Source organism: Chrysoperla carnea, chromosome 4, assembly GCF_905475395.1.
Source record: "Chrysoperla carnea chromosome 4, inChrCarn1.1, whole genome shotgun sequence".
NCBI lineage: Eukaryota > Metazoa > Arthropoda > Insecta > Neuroptera > Chrysopidae > Chrysoperla > Chrysoperla carnea.
In genome coordinates, this window is record NC_058340.1 from 61,430,487 (window position 1) to 61,445,788 (window position 15,302).

The 15,302-nt window shown below is 29.9% G+C and overlaps 5 protein-coding genes across 5 annotated transcripts; 2 read left to right on the plus strand and 3 right to left on the minus strand.

The window, feature by feature from the left end:
- Positions 1-1,108: 1,108 nt before the first annotated feature.
- On the minus strand, positions 1,109-2,886 carry LOC123298832 (putative ankyrin repeat protein RF_0381). The gene is made up of 2 exons (XM_044880927.1): positions 1,792-2,886; positions 1,109-1,138 (listed from the first exon to the last, which is right to left on the minus strand). The coding sequence occupies exons 1-2, from the start codon at positions 2,884-2,886 to the stop codon at positions 1,109-1,111; spliced, it is 1,125 nt and encodes a 374-aa protein (XP_044736862.1).
- A 1,036-nt stretch (positions 2,887-3,922) lies between these two features.
- On the minus strand, positions 3,923-5,188 carry LOC123297347 (probable tRNA N6-adenosine threonylcarbamoyltransferase). Its single transcript, XM_044878974.1, has 2 exons — positions 4,852-5,188; positions 3,923-4,779 (listed from the first exon to the last, which is right to left on the minus strand). Exons 1-2 carry the CDS (start codon positions 5,186-5,188, stop codon positions 4,109-4,111), a joined length of 1,008 nt encoding a protein of 335 aa, XP_044734909.1. The 3' UTR covers positions 3,923-4,108.
- Positions 5,186-6,561, plus strand: LOC123298834 (uncharacterized protein C7orf26). Its single transcript, XM_044880929.1, has 3 exons — positions 5,186-5,324; positions 5,394-6,310; positions 6,403-6,561. Exons 1-3 carry the CDS (start codon positions 5,243-5,245, stop codon positions 6,559-6,561), a joined length of 1,158 nt encoding a protein of 385 aa, XP_044736864.1. The 5' UTR covers positions 5,186-5,242.
- Positions 6,562-7,093: 532 nt separating this feature from the next.
- Positions 7,094-9,668, minus strand: LOC123298294 (ribosomal RNA-processing protein 7 homolog A). Its single transcript, XM_044880256.1, has 2 exons — positions 9,529-9,668; positions 7,094-7,955 (listed from the first exon to the last, which is right to left on the minus strand). The coding sequence occupies exons 1-2, from the start codon at positions 9,551-9,553 to the stop codon at positions 7,186-7,188; spliced, it is 795 nt and encodes a 264-aa protein (XP_044736191.1). The 5' UTR covers positions 9,554-9,668; the 3' UTR covers positions 7,094-7,185.
- An 84-nt stretch (positions 9,669-9,752) lies between these two features.
- Positions 9,753-14,987, plus strand: LOC123298295 (N-alpha-acetyltransferase 60). Its single transcript, XM_044880257.1, has 5 exons — positions 9,753-9,888; positions 9,961-10,035; positions 10,130-10,288; positions 11,819-12,264; positions 14,562-14,987. The coding sequence occupies exons 2-5, from the start codon at positions 10,019-10,021 to the stop codon at positions 14,723-14,725; spliced, it is 786 nt and encodes a 261-aa protein (XP_044736192.1). The 5' UTR covers positions 9,753-9,888; positions 9,961-10,018; the 3' UTR covers positions 14,726-14,987.
- Positions 14,988-15,302: the final 315 nt, after the last annotated feature.

Below are 15,302 nucleotides of genomic sequence, written 5' to 3' on the forward strand. Positions count from 1 at the left end.
CAATGTAGTTTTTCTCTATATGTTAATTATGTTGTTTAATTTTATTAATTTATTCTAAATTTTATATAAATATCAGGGTGTCTAGCGTCCAAAAAGACTGTACAAAAATTTGAAACAGCCGTAAAAGTTGGAATCAAGAGAAACATTAATAAGGCATATCTGCTTTAAGCATATGTGATATCTAACTAGCTCCTGGGTAAATCCCAGCTATTTAAGCGGCGTTTAAATAGCGGTGTTTAATTTAAACAGATTATACATCTAAATAATGAATTGTCCTAGATATTGAACGCCCTATACACTTTAGAGTCAGTGTACACAGAATTAGGGACAAGGATTAACCGTCACTGCCAGTTTATTTAAACAAATTAATGTAGCTTTGTAATCTATGCATATAAAATGTTTTATCTTGAATGACTGAAACTGACTTACGGATCAATGCACAGCTTAAACCGCTGATCGTAGAGACCTGAAACTTGGAGTGTGTGTTCTTTTGTATGGTGAGAGCAAGAGAGGTGAAGACTATAACACGGTGATTTTTACTTTTAAGCCCAGCGAAACGGGTGGATATCAAGCTAGTCTAAATATAAAAAAATGCCGACTTGATAATCTTTGCACCTTGTCAGGGAAGTATCGTTGTCCATATCATGTTTTCCTTATGTCTTTCATTTCTCCTTTATTTAGTCCGAAATTCAAATAAACGATTAATGATTTCGTTCGTCTTGTTAACCATAAAATATTTTTGCACACACATTTTAGAAAGATTCATTTTTTGTCCATGGTATAATATCGAGATATATCCTTGGACATGGCCTACAAACAACGTAGTCCACAGGTATTAATAACTATTCAATAGTGCATTGGTTTTTATTTAGATATTTGATATTTCCCGATGTGATTTGTTATTTTAGGTGCATCATTCTTGCCACTCATATAGAACGCTCCTACCTGGCTCTACCTGGAATTGTGTAATAATCACGTATATCTCTTAAAATCTAATATTTAGCAGTCAAAAATAAACCAGGGAGAGTAGCTATGATAAAATATTAAAACAGTTTCTTATATTTCTTTAATTAAAGATTAAAGTTGTAGTTATGTTTGATATTTTATTCTATGATAAAATATCAGTTTCAGAGTTGATCTGGATTTAATAAAAAATAAATATGCAAGTTTTTGTAATATGACCAAGAAAGCAGAAATTAAACGTACAGTTTGGTAGAACTAGACAACCTGAAATATGTGTGCTGACATTTGATGCTCATTTTAAATAGCTAATTGTTTGAATGTTGTGATTCTTTAATAATTTATAAATTGACAAATATCAAATATGTATGAGCTTATTTTAATCGATGCTTTAAGTTTCATACTCGAGCGACAAGTGAACGATATAAAAATTATAAGCTGATTCACACAAATTAAAATTACTCAAACTGATGAGTAGAAAATTTTGTTTTCTATTTATCGAAACAGTTACTCAATATTATTTTATCGAATTATATACAATATAAATTGAATACTAATGAAAAATATTTTATGCACATATTTTAATTTTTTTTCAATAAATATTTTTATAAAATTATCTCCTGTTGTTTCATAGTTCTTTGTGCGTTCTAGTTTAATTTTTTAATATTTTTAATAACACATTACTTGGCTACAAACATGCATATAGTCATTTTATTACCGTGCATATAGTCCAAAACATTTTTACAGTATTGTCCGGAGACAAGAGCCTTAAAATTCATCATATAATAAAAATTGTTTACACCAAATAGATATATTTTGGGCATTATTTACAAAACATAAATAATTTTTCCCCAATGTCTTACGTAACGTAATTCGACATAATGATTTTAAATCAAATGGATTTGAATCTATATGTTTAATCAAATTTTCTATACTGGAATCATTTGCTATAATTGGTACATTGTTAAATCGTAAGCCCGCGTAAGATAACAATCTTCGACACTCAGCATCCTCACAAAGATTGATTAAATTTCTATCTAAATATAAATCTGCACCATATAAAATTAATAGTTTTACCAATTTGTAATTATTTTTCATAACCGCAATCGATATGGGCGTTGGTGGTTTTCGATTCACCGGTTTATATTCATTAATTAATGTATTTAATTCTGCCCCATTATCCAATAGAAATTTGACGTATTTATAAGATTTATTGGATACATAAGAATAATTACAACACGCCCCATCGACAGCTAAATATAAAGGGGTTTCACCATATATATTGGTAGCATTTATTTCAGCCCCTTTTAATAGTAAGTATTGCATCATATTTAAAGTTACATCATCATATACAGCGAGTACGGCATGATGCAATAGGGTCCATTGACACTTAGGGTCTCTCATAGTTACCGAAGCGTTACCATCTACCAGTAATTTAAATAATTCAAAATTTCCCACATTGATAGCCCATTCTAACGGTGTATTACCATTCTTTACAGTGAAATTTAAGTTACAGTTTTCTTTAATTAAAATTTTTACCGATTCCAAATTTCCCAATTCCATTGCAACAAAAACCGGTGTTTTGTCATATTCATCATGATGATTAATGTTAGAACCCAAGGAAATTAAATATTTTAAATTAACTGGTTTTTTTACGGAATAAAACAACGGTGTACGAAGATATTCATCTACAGAATTTATATCAGTCGGTTTAATAAATTTTTCAATAATTTCAACTGTTCCCCACTCGGCCAGACGATGAATTCTGAATTGAACTTTATCAAGTAAATATGAAACAATTTCCATGTTACTAGAATCAAGTGCGATTTGTAAGGGTGTTAATGTTTCTTCGTAATCTTGCGTACCATCGTCTACTATCCAATCTTGATCCACACGATCAATATCCGCACCGCCTTCTACTAGCATTTTGATGATGTTTATATCCCCATCACGTACAGCCATACATAAAGGTGTTGTTGACTCACTCTTTTCATTTAAATTTGCTCCATTTTGAATTAACAATTTAATTAATTCTAAATTTTTATTAACCACTGCATAGTGTATCGATAAATCTTGTAGATTATCCCTATTTTCTAAATTTGAATCCATATTCTCTGTAATAATTCATTAAAATTTAACATTGCCGTTAATAAAAGTTTGATTTTAATAGGTATTAAAAATTATGTTCTTATTGTCTACCTAATTTCGAATAGAGTTTATCCACATATTCAACTTTACAATCCCCATTATAAATATGTATCAAATCAAGTTAGAAACTTTTACATCAAACACGATTTCATTTCGTGCATTATATTATATGATAACGTGTTTTAATACAATCAATAAGCCGGAATAAAGTATCGATAATTGAAAAAGTTGAGAAACAGCACCGATTTTAATGAAACTTTTTGTAACGTGTTTATAATATCCCAAGAAAGGTTCCCCCAAAAAACCTTCAGCCAACTTAACCTAGCCAGAAGGGGACATAATCATATGGGACCCCAGCGGCCAGCGGGGGCATATGTAGGCCAAAGGCAATAGGTGACTAAAGTATTTTTTTGAAAAGCTTATTTTGACTTTACGAATTAGATTATAAATTTGTTGGTGGAGATAGTGAAAAAATTACAGTTTTTCTTTAATTAAGGAAAATATGAATGTTATTTTTTGAGCCTAAAAATTAATGAATGGGTTATTTAAAAATATGTCATTATTTACCTTATTCAGGTCAAACCTACCTTACCGACATACATCTAGTTGCGTAAAAATGATTACAGAATGTACGCGTATTTCAAATATCAAAAGAATTAATATACTCAAAAAAATGCATTAATGTACTTACCTATTTTCTTTAGTGTTTTGCAGTAGTAAATCAAAATTCATGATTTAATTTAATAACTTAATTACATATATTACATGGGGTGGACATTGTCAGGGTGGACACCATCATAGGGTGAACGCAACTAATTTAGTTTATTGCATAAAATCTAATTTTCTGAAATAACAAACTAAAAGTTTATTGTACCAAACTTATAGGTCAAAATTTGTTATAATACAAAATTAAATATTTAAACATAGCAAAATTCGCTTTACGATCATGAAAAATCATAAAATTACCGAACGAATTAGAACTAAACTTTGTTCCTTAAAACTAATCATCCCGCCACGTAACTTCCACTTCATCGGTTCGATATCGTTGTGTACAGGTGGCATCATTCCAATTCATTCGACCACCATGAGCAAAATATTCAGCACCAGCATGTGCAATCATAACACCATTATCAATACAAAATCGTTCATCGGTGGCGAATAATTTAGCACCCCGTTCTTTACACATTGCTTCCATCATTTCTTGTAAACGTAGATTACATCCAACGCCACCCACGATAAGAACTTCTTCGGATCCACAATGAGCCATTGCTCGTTCAGTACATTCAACAAGCATAGCAAATATTGTTTCTTGTAAACTAAAGCATAAATCAGCTTTAGTCCATCCTTCGTTTAAAAAATGAGATGCCCTTTCTTCTAAAAATGAAAGAATTCCGGAGAAACTAACATCCATTCCTTTAACCACATATGGAAGTGATAGAAATTTAGTACCATCCTTAGCTAATTGTTCAATATTGTACCCTGGACTTGGATCATTCGATAAATTTAATACTCGTGCAAACCTATCAAGACAATTACCCACAGCTATATCGATGGTTTCACCGAATATTCGATAACGTTTTCGAGAGTATGCAATTATTTGTGTATTTCCTCCACTTACATACAAAACTGTAGGATTTTTTGCTTTAGTAATTAAACGACCCATTTCTATATCTGATTATTTAAAAATTAAGAAAAGATATTTTTATCATTTAAAATTATATATATTGGATTTTTTAAGGATACGTCCAATACAATGATTAACTCCAACAATAGGTTTATTCCATAATTGAGCAACAGTTCGTGCTACTATTGCACAAGCCACTAAAGGAGCCCCCATTCCAGGACCTTTTGTATAACAAACCACATCAATATCTTTTGGAGAAATTTTTGCCTCTTCCAGAGCAGTTTTCAAAACTTCAATAATATTTGCTCTATGATGTTGAGCTGTTTCTTTTGGTAAAAAACCTTCTCCAGGTGGTGTAATGTATGTACGACGATAATTCGCTAACACAACCCCATCCTTAACAATTCCAACCCCCAATTTATTAGCGCTTCCTTCAAACCCTATTGCTATTACCATTTTGTTAATATATTTACTTAAAGTGAATTAAAAAAAGTTAAAAATAAAGAAATTATGTCGAATACTATTGAAATAAAACATTCGTTAAGAAAAATAGAATTTCCTGAATGTGCTCGTGAAGCTATTAAAAAAATTGGTTTGTTTTTACGAAAGATAACCTCAAAATGCAAAATTGCAATTAGCCTTAAATTATTATTTTTTTTAGAATCTCTTATAAATGGAAGGTCTCCAACGATCAAACAAATGGATTTAGCTATTGATTTAATGGCAGAATTTGTATTTTGGGAAAAAGATCGGCGTGGAAACAAACGCGGGGTTGAATTAACATGTATACAAGAAATCCAATTACTCGAAGTATTATGCGAATATTTTTCACAACCTGGTAGCGAAACCACAAAAAATACAGTATTTTTAAATTTATTTGGTCCTAGCACAATACAATTACGGTTGAAAATTCTTTGTAAATTAGTTTCGATTGGAATTTCTTCGTCCTGTGCTTCGTTGTTGATAGCGGCTGGAGCTTGGATGCAACAATTAGGTTGCACATCTCATTCTAGCTTACAATTAGCTCGAGCAATAGTTAAAGATTATTTTGCATTAATACCAAATGTATTAGAGACATTGTACTCATTACCCAAAATTGCTCCACAATTTACAGCTAATTTCTTAACAGCAATTGCTGAAATCTATCTCACTGATAAATATTCTGTTTTTACGACACCACCAAAAAGTTTGCTAGAAATAATTACACAATGGGTAACTGAAAATCCAACTTTATGTTTAGCAGCTCAACAAAAAACGGCTGCATTGCCTACTGGTGGTATTGCAATGCCTACAATCACACCTATTGCTGGTTTATTTAAATGGTGTATTTTAGCTCCTTTGCAATGTGAAAATACATTAAAAATGCCCGCAAATAATCCAAAGAAAATGAACGATAACAACTTAGAATTGTACGCGAAATTACATTTAGCTCTGTTAGAAACCCTAATTGAAGCGAAAACTGAATCTGGATTACCAAATGTTATTGGATCACAACATTTAGTACCTGTTATTCCTGCTATACAAACACAAATAAATGATTTAACACGAATTGGACGTGATTGTTCGACTGAAATACAAGTGAGTGATATTGAAACAATCCAATTTTATTTCAGAAAATATAATTTAATGAAAAATATCGTTTTATAACATATCTTATTTTCGTTTTTCAGTTATCGTTAGATCGATTAGCACAAGCTGTACAAATATCAATTGCAACAAAATGTATGTTTGGTAATATACAAGAATTATTATTACAAATGGAAAAATTACCATCAAATAGGTTGCTGACAATTGTAATTAACACTCATAAATCAACGGTAGTTTTATAAAATACATTCATTCAATATAATTATTATTTTGTACACATTTTTTAATATTAAAATATATTTATTATAAAATAATTAACATTTTATTCAAAATACAAAATATAGTGTGTCCCCGTATAGAGGTAACTATACTTGTAAATTTCCTTATTTTGCTTTTTAAGAAAAAAAGTCCTTCTTTATAAGAAGTTTTGCTTATTCTGAAAATTATGTAGGAATATTTAATATTACAAAAATTTGGAATCACTATTTTTATTTTTGGTAAACTACCCTTCTTTTTTACAAGTTGAAAAAATGTTACTAAAAAAAGTTATTAATAACATTTTTTTATTTTTTCATCGTCCTGAATCACCTTCCAAAGGGCAGTAGGCGAATTTGGGGACAGCCGGATATAATAACTGTAATCGGGAGTGAGTAATGAGAAAGGTAATTATTAGTGAAAATTAATATTTTACTTTTAAAGGTTCTCCTTTCGAAGTGAACAATTCCCCTAAATTTATAACAATTCGGGATTATTTTTTGGATGCCGTTTGGAATTTGAATTTCTTTAATTTAGTTTTAAAGTAAAATTATTAATTGCCCTGAATAATTGCCCAAAAGATCATACAAATACTTAAAAATGTTTCATAATCAAAACGGTTTAAATTTTCTTGTATTCTTCATAGTTGTAATTCTTTCTTTATCCTCAGCAAATTTTTGTCGTAAACTAGCTAGATGTTTCATTTTTGATTCACGAATTTGGAACGTATAAAAATTCAATAACTGCTTTTTCTTCTTCGATGCTTGATCGCGTTTTCGAATTTTATGTGTTGTTTTTTCTGTACGAGGTAAACCAGGATTGCGTCCTTTCTTGGTCACAGTGATCCATCCATCTTCATCGGGTTCTCCTTCCGTCTGATCTTTACTTGCCCTTTTCTCTTCTTTATCGTATTTATTCATAAATGTATTAATCTCAATTTCTAAATGTCGTCGGTTTGGTATACTTTCATGATAATCTTCTGCCCATTTTTTAATTCCGGTAACAATTGGTGTGGATTCATTCGATAAAACAAGTGTTCGAGTTTCTTCATTCAATGCATTCACCAAATGTATTGCTTTTTCAAAAACTACATAAGCTACTCGAAATCCTTTTGCTGGTTCATGTCTTGGAAAATATTTACTTCCTGTTAAATTATCTTCAATTTCATCTTGTATCGATGGTTTATTTTGCACAATAACATTTTTGACTGGTTTAATTTTATTAAACTCTCGTTGTAAACTATCTTTTGTAGCCCATGGTGGTATATTTAATACAAATAATGTTCGACCTTTAGGTTTACTTAGTGATTCTCCACGAACTGAATGCTCTTTTATAAAAATGTCATGAGCAACGGTTTCATCCGAAAACTTCAACTTCCATACTGTAAGAAAAAACATTAAATTACTTAGTGTAGATATTTTATCTTAATACAAATTTTAGATTTATGCCAGTCCTTATCATATTTTACATACAAGCCGTCCGGGGATCAAAGGCCCTAAAAAATATGTTTTATTCTTGTGGCACTTTTCAACTGTTGTACTGAAATGAGTAATTTTTTGAAAAGTTCAGAGGCATTTTTTCGTAGGAGAGTAGAATATTCAATGATCTTCAGTTTTTTATGCTCTTGAAGCTACAGCTAGGCGTTTTAGATATATTAAGAAAATAACACGGGCTTCAGGGTCCCGTACTGCTTTTACCGATCCTAGTTTCAAGGCGTTTTAGAATATTTACATTTAATCAGCCCAAACATCGTTCTGAAGTTAATTGGATGATATAAAACGCTTCTACTATGTATGAGGCTGCTTTTAACATCTGCGCACTTGTCGAAGTACCCAGACGCGTTTTTCGTTCTGAAAATATGTAACGATTTCGTAAGCGGTTTAATGTTCTAGCTTCTCCATTCAGGATGCTTAGTTATGTAACTTTAAGATTAGTGGTTAATGGAATTGTATAGGCTAGCATCCCGTGACATTAAATGAACCGTTATATGGATTTAAAATTGATTTGCGGGACTTAATATCTATCTATCAAACCTCATTAGGAGAGCAATTGTTATTTCAAATTTTCTAAACGAAAGATACAGACTTGTAGACACATAGTAGATACTGTAGATACAGTTTCAAGTTATTTTTTACAACAATAGCGATCTTAAATGAATCGAATTTCGTAATTATTGAAGTCAAAATGATGTCGTCACCAAGGCGTAATCGTAGAGTGATTAATCGAACATGTTACAGGCTTTATTTTTCAGCCCCGACTGAAAAGAGGGATGCTTTAAGTATAATGTGTCAGTGTATATGCGTGTCTGCCTGTGTCATCGTTTTAATTTTTTTAAGTTTTAAAGGTAATTTGATCGAGAGTGTTTTTAACTATGTTTTAAGTGCGAGTTTAGAGTTCGTATCCGAAATAACTAGAAAAGAGTTGATAATCTTCAAACGGGTGGGCTGATTATTTTGAAGCATAGCTAAAAACACTCCCGATCAAATTACCTTTCCTTCAAACTAAAAAGTTCATCCGTTTAAGAGCTACTATGTCACAGACGATTCGGGGGTATATTAAAATTTTTAATTAATGTGTTATTGTATTAATGTTATAGGCTAATTTTCAAACTTAATAACTAATCATTTTCGAACAGTTTTTCACGAAAATCATCATACTATGAAACTTTTTCAATGATACCTCATAGTAATCATACCAGTTCTACATAATGAAGCTGCGGTTTGACTATTTAGAATCGCCGAAAAAGTGATTATGATTTTCGTGAATGTTTGGAAATGATTCATTAAAAAGTTTGAAATTAACCTGCAACAAATTAAAATATAAACTGAGCCATGCATGCGATATATAATTTTAGTCGAAAAGTGTAAAATGCCACATGACATTTTCAAATAACTAAATAGAAATATGATAAGGCCTAAATCAAATAATAATAAGATAATTTTCGTTGTATTTACCATAAAATCCTTTCAAATCACTCATCTTAAAATTTTGGGTACGATTTTTTAAACCTAACCTATATAAATATATTACAGATTACAGTGATTCTCAAACAGTTTTTATAAATAATCATTCAAAAATAATTGTCAAATTTGAAGATTATCCATAAGTACGATTAGAAAAATTATAAAGATAAAAAGAATGATTAATCGAATTAAAATTTATCTAATTCATTATGAAAGAAACGTCTAATTGCAAAAAAAAATTAATTAGATAAACCTTTCATAACAAAAAGTCAACAATTGTCAATAAAAATTATAATTTATTAATTTTGGAGATTTATGTTATCCTAAATAAGGATCATTCGCTTCTTAAATGTAAGCAAGAATTTCTATTCAAGAATTATCAGTATGCAGATATTTAAGTATTTCATATAAAATTTTTTCCAGGAAATTAAATGTATATTAATTTGAACATGGTGAAAATGTTCTGTGGCTAGGCATTTTCATGGCCGGATTTAGTTGGTATGATTTTATTTAAAATTGCTCTTTATGGATATATTATTATTATTTGTATACTTTCTAAGGAAAAAATATATATTTTAATAATTGATTGTAGGTATCCAAATTCTGAATCTGAACCATGTTCAGTAGACGTAAATCAAATTCCATTATGTTCATTGGCTGACGTTCAATTAAGATTTCTGTGCCCTAGCGATTTAGACGAAGTACGGGCACTGTGCCAAGATTGGTTTCCAATTGATTATCCATTATCATGGTAAGATAACTGTTTTAAATTATTCTTAATTTATGCTTATTTAGTGTCCTTTGATTCACGATGCTTTGACACAACATGCATTTTGCATTAACTTAAAACACTATATATTAAATTTCTACAAAAGTAAGTGTCTAGCTTAGTGGTCAGGTCCCTAGTGAATCATTATAAACATAAATAAACGGTCCGAAACATCGCACAAGACTTTATTATATTATAAAATTGATATATTATTCTTGTAATATTTTTATTGAAAGCAGCCAATTGTAAGAATTATTTAAAAACAAGGAAAAGCTTTAAGTTTTTTAACTTCACTAATTTGGCTTAATTAAGTTTTATTTATTTCTTTATTTGATTTATTTGACTATGTGAACAATTTGAATAATTATACGATTTTATCTTGCGATTTTTGAGGTTTTATTGCACTTGCACTTGACCGTAAACAGTTTACTAAAATTATTAAAAAGGTTTTCCCAAGGGTGTGGGCCTTCTCGAATTTTCCCGAATATGTGGGTAATACCAATCCTAAGAACACCTTAAGGTCTAGCTTTGTGCCAAATTTAATCGAAATCGTTAGAGCCGTGTTTTAAAAGGGAAGTACCCTTGAAAAAAATCCTAGGGAAAATTGAAGGCTCCAGCTTGGTAATAGACATACCGACGGACGCAACATTTTTTAAAAACCACTTTTTTGGATTCAGGGACCCTCAAAACGTGTATTACCGTTCAAACTCCGATATCGATTTTTTTTTTCGATCACAATACTTAAGTAAAAATTCGTAAACCCAGATTAATTCGACTAAACTAACTCAACCTGAGACACGCTGGAAACATGATTATGCTTATCATTATCAAAACCTAGTTATAACAGTTTCTACGAACGAATGTCGTTTAATTAATGCTGCAATACTTTCTGGTTCACCCAGGAAAATTTATTAAGACTCCATAACTTCTGTAGGCAATGTGATGTAACGGAAATAACCTTTTAAAAACATAAAAATAACAGTACAAGGGTTTAACAAATATCCCTGTAATGGGTTGACTAAAAAAATATAGTCAAGATTACTTTTAATTTTATAATTTCATGTCAACTTCGAAAGCTTGTAAACGTTATTTTTTGACAGATATTTCTTGAACATATAGTGTGTCCCCGGATAGAGGTAACTATACTTGTAAATTTCCATATTTTGCATTTTAAGAAAAAAAAGTCATTCTTTATAAGAAGTTTTGCTTATTCTGAAAAGTATGTAGGTATATTTAAAACTTCTTAATAATGTACAGGGTAGACAAAAATTTGGAATCACTATTTTTATTTTTGGTAAACTACCCTTCTTTTTTATAAGTTGGCGAAATGTTACTAAGAAAAGTTACTCGCAATTAAAAATGTCTGTTACATTTTCGATGGAAGAGGATTTTTGTTATGAAAGTTTAACATGCTTTGATTTTTCATGTTACCGAGCTTTGATCTCTCAGCTTTGATAATATTTGTGAAATTTAAATTTTGTAATAAATGCCTAATCTGCTTGTTTTATCTAGGTATGAAGATATTACTTCAAGTACGAGATTTTATGCGTTAGCAGCCGTTTATAATCAAGTAATAATTGGTTTAATAGTTGCTGAAATAAAACCATTTCATAAATTGAATATTGAAGACAAAGATATTTTGCCAAAAGTATATGTAAAAACAGCTGATGTTGGATACATTTTATCGTTAGGTGTATCAAAACAATTTCGACGTAATGGAGTTGCATCTTTATTACTTGATTCATTAATTGGACAATTAACAACAACGGAAAAAGGACGTGTGAAAGCAATTTTTTTACATGTGTTGACAACAAACACAACAGCTATTAAATTTTACGAGCATAGACGCTTTCATTTACATAAATTTTTACCATATTATTATTCGATACGTGGAAGGTGTAAAGATGGCTTTACATATGTGTTATATATTAATGGCGGACATCCACCATGGGGCTTATAATATCCTTTTTTAATTTACAAACTAGCAATCATTTATAATTAGTTTTAGTCTTTTATAAACTTCTTTGCATGCGATACGATACGTTTTATCAGAGAAAAACGTGCAAGTATTTTCTAACATCTGAAAATTTGTATATTGGTACAGAATATTATTATAAACATAAAAATATAGTCAGTCAGTATGTTTCTGTAGCAGAGAGTGTCTTCGATTAAGGGTGTCTTTCAGATTTTAAAAGAAATACTTCCACGTTTTTTGCAAAGTTAAAGCCGCTCCAGCGCCAAACGCTACAGAAACCGACTGACTGAACTCTCCAAATATAACGTAAATATTACAAAATCAGCATGCCGCACGCCTCTTAGACTATTACATGCATTATCTTAGAAACAATTTTAGAAAAGAGAAGCTTAGAAACAAAGCTATTTAGAAAAAATAATGACGACTTATTTTAGTTGGTTGATGTTCACGCTGCCATTTTTTAGGTTTTCGCTTATTGTAAATTTTTTGCCAATGATAATTTTAGATTTAACATATAAAATGAGTTTGCAATTTCTCGAATTTCTAGATTAAATATTTTATTTGATAAGTGACTAACTAGTGCCACAGATGCCATATACAGAATGGACCATTTTAATCTATTATGATTAATAGCTCTTTTTATAGCTAACAAATCATACAAAAACTTAAACAAAAGCTGCTGAGTCTGATGAGAGACATCAGATTTAATCTAATTCTCTGGGTTGCTTTAATAGTCAATAAAGTGAGAGCAAGTGAGGTGAAATCTATAACGCGGTAGTCAATGTTCTCATTCTAAAGTTGAAATTATGCAGCAAAGCGGGTATAATACAATATTTTATTCACTTATCGATTAAAATGGTCCAACGTGAATCTAATATAATTTAGTTTTGTATAAAATGCAAATCTATCATACCAAAAATGCATGCTCACATTATTACATAATATATACTAGTCTCCAAGTATGCACAGCAAAATCGAACCATAGAACTTCCATAGTGGAATAGGAATATACACCTCAGTGGCAGTGGCTGTACAAAATTGAAGGATAGAATGATAGGCAGTTTATTGAATAGCCTGATGTATCAAGTATACAAGCATCCAACATCATTGATATATTTAATAGTTAATATTGGGAAACCTATGGGGAAAATATGGTTTTTTAAGTATCGTCTTACTGAAATTTACCGAACGATCGAACATATGTAGAAACTTTAGCAACAAGAAGATATGGTTGCGTTAATTAATGAAAATTATAATATAAATATTTTGTTATATATATATATATATTTTTTTTTGACGCATTCAATATGATGTAAAGTTGTTATCAAATAAAGATTAATAATGTTTTGAAAAATATTTAGAAATACTTATTTTCAAGTTATAACTGCCACTTGTTGTAAATAGAAAATGTAGCCACCATGTATTATATTGTTGATACTAACACAATATCGCTAACAGATCTTTTTAATGCCTACATCTTTTATATTAATTGAAAATGTTTACATATAAGTCTCATATTTTCACTCTGAATTTCAATTTTTGTGTTAAATTATTCCTTTTTTCGATATATGCAAGTTCTATGGGTCAAAAATGGTTTATAACATTTGTCTTCGCAAGTGCTAGAAGTGCAGATAGTTACGTTAGAAATACGATCCCAGAGGCGTGTATTATTCCCTATATGTCAATTTCGACCCCAAATATCTTAAAAAATTGAGCCAATTTAAGACATTTATTATCAGTATGTTAAGAATAGCAATCAAATCCTTTTTTCTGTACAATAACAGGCTTTTGTATTTGATTTTGTGCACGTTACTTTCGATAAGTATTTTTTAAGCGCAGAGATTTGGCTTTAAGTGTCTAATCGTCCTTTGGATTAGAAAGAATAATTAGTTATTTGTTGAACGATACATTGTGAACTAAGTTAATTTTTTATCCATGAGCAAAGAAATTCTAAGTTAATTAAAAGCTGAATCTAAATTGAACTACCGAAATTTATTATAAAAACTTTGTTATAAAAATGTTTCAATAGAAACTAATTAATATAGTCTCTAGATAAAAATCCGATAACATTGCATCATTTTAGCCAAATATATGTATTTTCAATAACATTACGAGCTTCAGATTCATTTGTCGCACTTAAATTACGAATAACGCGATCTGTTTATTGTCTGTCCATTCGAGCTTGTTCAAATCGCACTTGATGTACAATCAAGTTCCCAAATAAAAATTTTTAACTGTTTTCAGTGATTAATAAAAATAATTTCCTTAATAAATTTTTTAATGATTATATTAAATATTGGTGTAATTTAGTATGGCGTGCTGGAGAATTATGTCCCTGGGTAGCTGGTAAATTAATGAATATGTTGCATTGGCTGTGGTCACCACCTCATCATTCAGCAGTAACAAGTCGATCAACAAATGGATGCTCATCAACATTATCATAACGTTATAAAACGGCTTTCATCTTAGTTCTAAGAAAATAAAAGGAAACAAAACACTCACAAATAATATGTATACTTAGTAAGGTATTTAAATGCGGGGGAAAAGAAAGAAACAAATATGGCCACAATTCATTTATTGTTATTTTTTTATTAATATAAAATGTACTCATTCATTTACATACAATCAAATGTTAACAAACAAAAAAATCTATTTTTAAAATTAGTCAAAGGTTAAAGTGGTTCGGCTGTCACGTGACCAGTCAAGTAGTTAACTAGACAATTTTTATGACGTAAATGTAAGAAAATGTTCTAAAAATATCGTAAACTAGGCAATTTGTGTGACGTAAATGTAAAAAAATGCTCTAAAAATATCGTAAAAGCGACAAAAACTAAAGTTTTGTTATGTTTTCTTTTTGGTAAGCACCATAAGGTAATGTTTTTTTTTTTTTTGCATAAACAGAATCTGTGATAAATTTTCTTCATGATGAAAACTTTTTTGAAGCTCATTAACCGATTAATTTTTGTACAATTAACATTATTTTGAGTTCTTCCATAAGGTACTATTAACAAATCACAATTT

Coding starts and splice junctions, on each gene's coding strand:
- LOC123298295 (XM_044880257.1), top strand. Junction 10,289..11,818: donor ATTGATTATCCATTATCATG/GTAAGATAACTG, acceptor TGTTTTATCTAG/GTATGAAGATATTACTTCAA. Junction 12,265..14,561: donor ACATCCACCATGGGGCTTAT/AATATCCTTTTT, acceptor ATAAATTTTTTA/ATGATTATATTAAATATTGG.
- LOC123298832 (XM_044880927.1), bottom strand. CDS start 2,886: ATGCTAGTAGAAGGCGGTGCGGATATTGATCGTGTGGATCAAGATTGG. Junction 1,139..1,791: donor GGAAAAATTATTTATGTTTT/GTAAATAATGCC, acceptor TATTAAATCCAG/ATCAACTCTGAAACTGATAT.
- LOC123298294 (XM_044880256.1), bottom strand. CDS start 9,553: ATGAGTGATTTGAAAGGATTTTATG. Junction 7,956..9,528: donor TGATTTGAAAGGATTTTATG/GTAAATACAACG, acceptor TTTTTCTTACAG/TATGGAAGTTGAAGTTTTCG.
- LOC123298834 (XM_044880929.1), top strand. CDS start 5,243: ATGTCGAATACTATTGAAATAAAACATTCGTTAAGAAAAATAGAATTT. Junction 5,325..5,393: donor TGAAGCTATTAAAAAAATTG/GTTTGTTTTTAC, acceptor TATTTTTTTTAG/AATCTCTTATAAATGGAAGG. Junction 6,311..6,402: donor ATTGTTCGACTGAAATACAA/GTGAGTGATATT, acceptor TTCGTTTTTCAG/TTATCGTTAGATCGATTAGC.
- LOC123297347 (XM_044878974.1), bottom strand. CDS start 5,188: ATGGTAATAGCAATAGGGTTTGAAGGAAGCGCTAATAAATTGGGGGTT. Junction 4,780..4,851: donor AGTTAATCATTGTATTGGAC/GTATCCTTAAAA, acceptor TTAAATAATCAG/ATATAGAAATGGGTCGTTTA.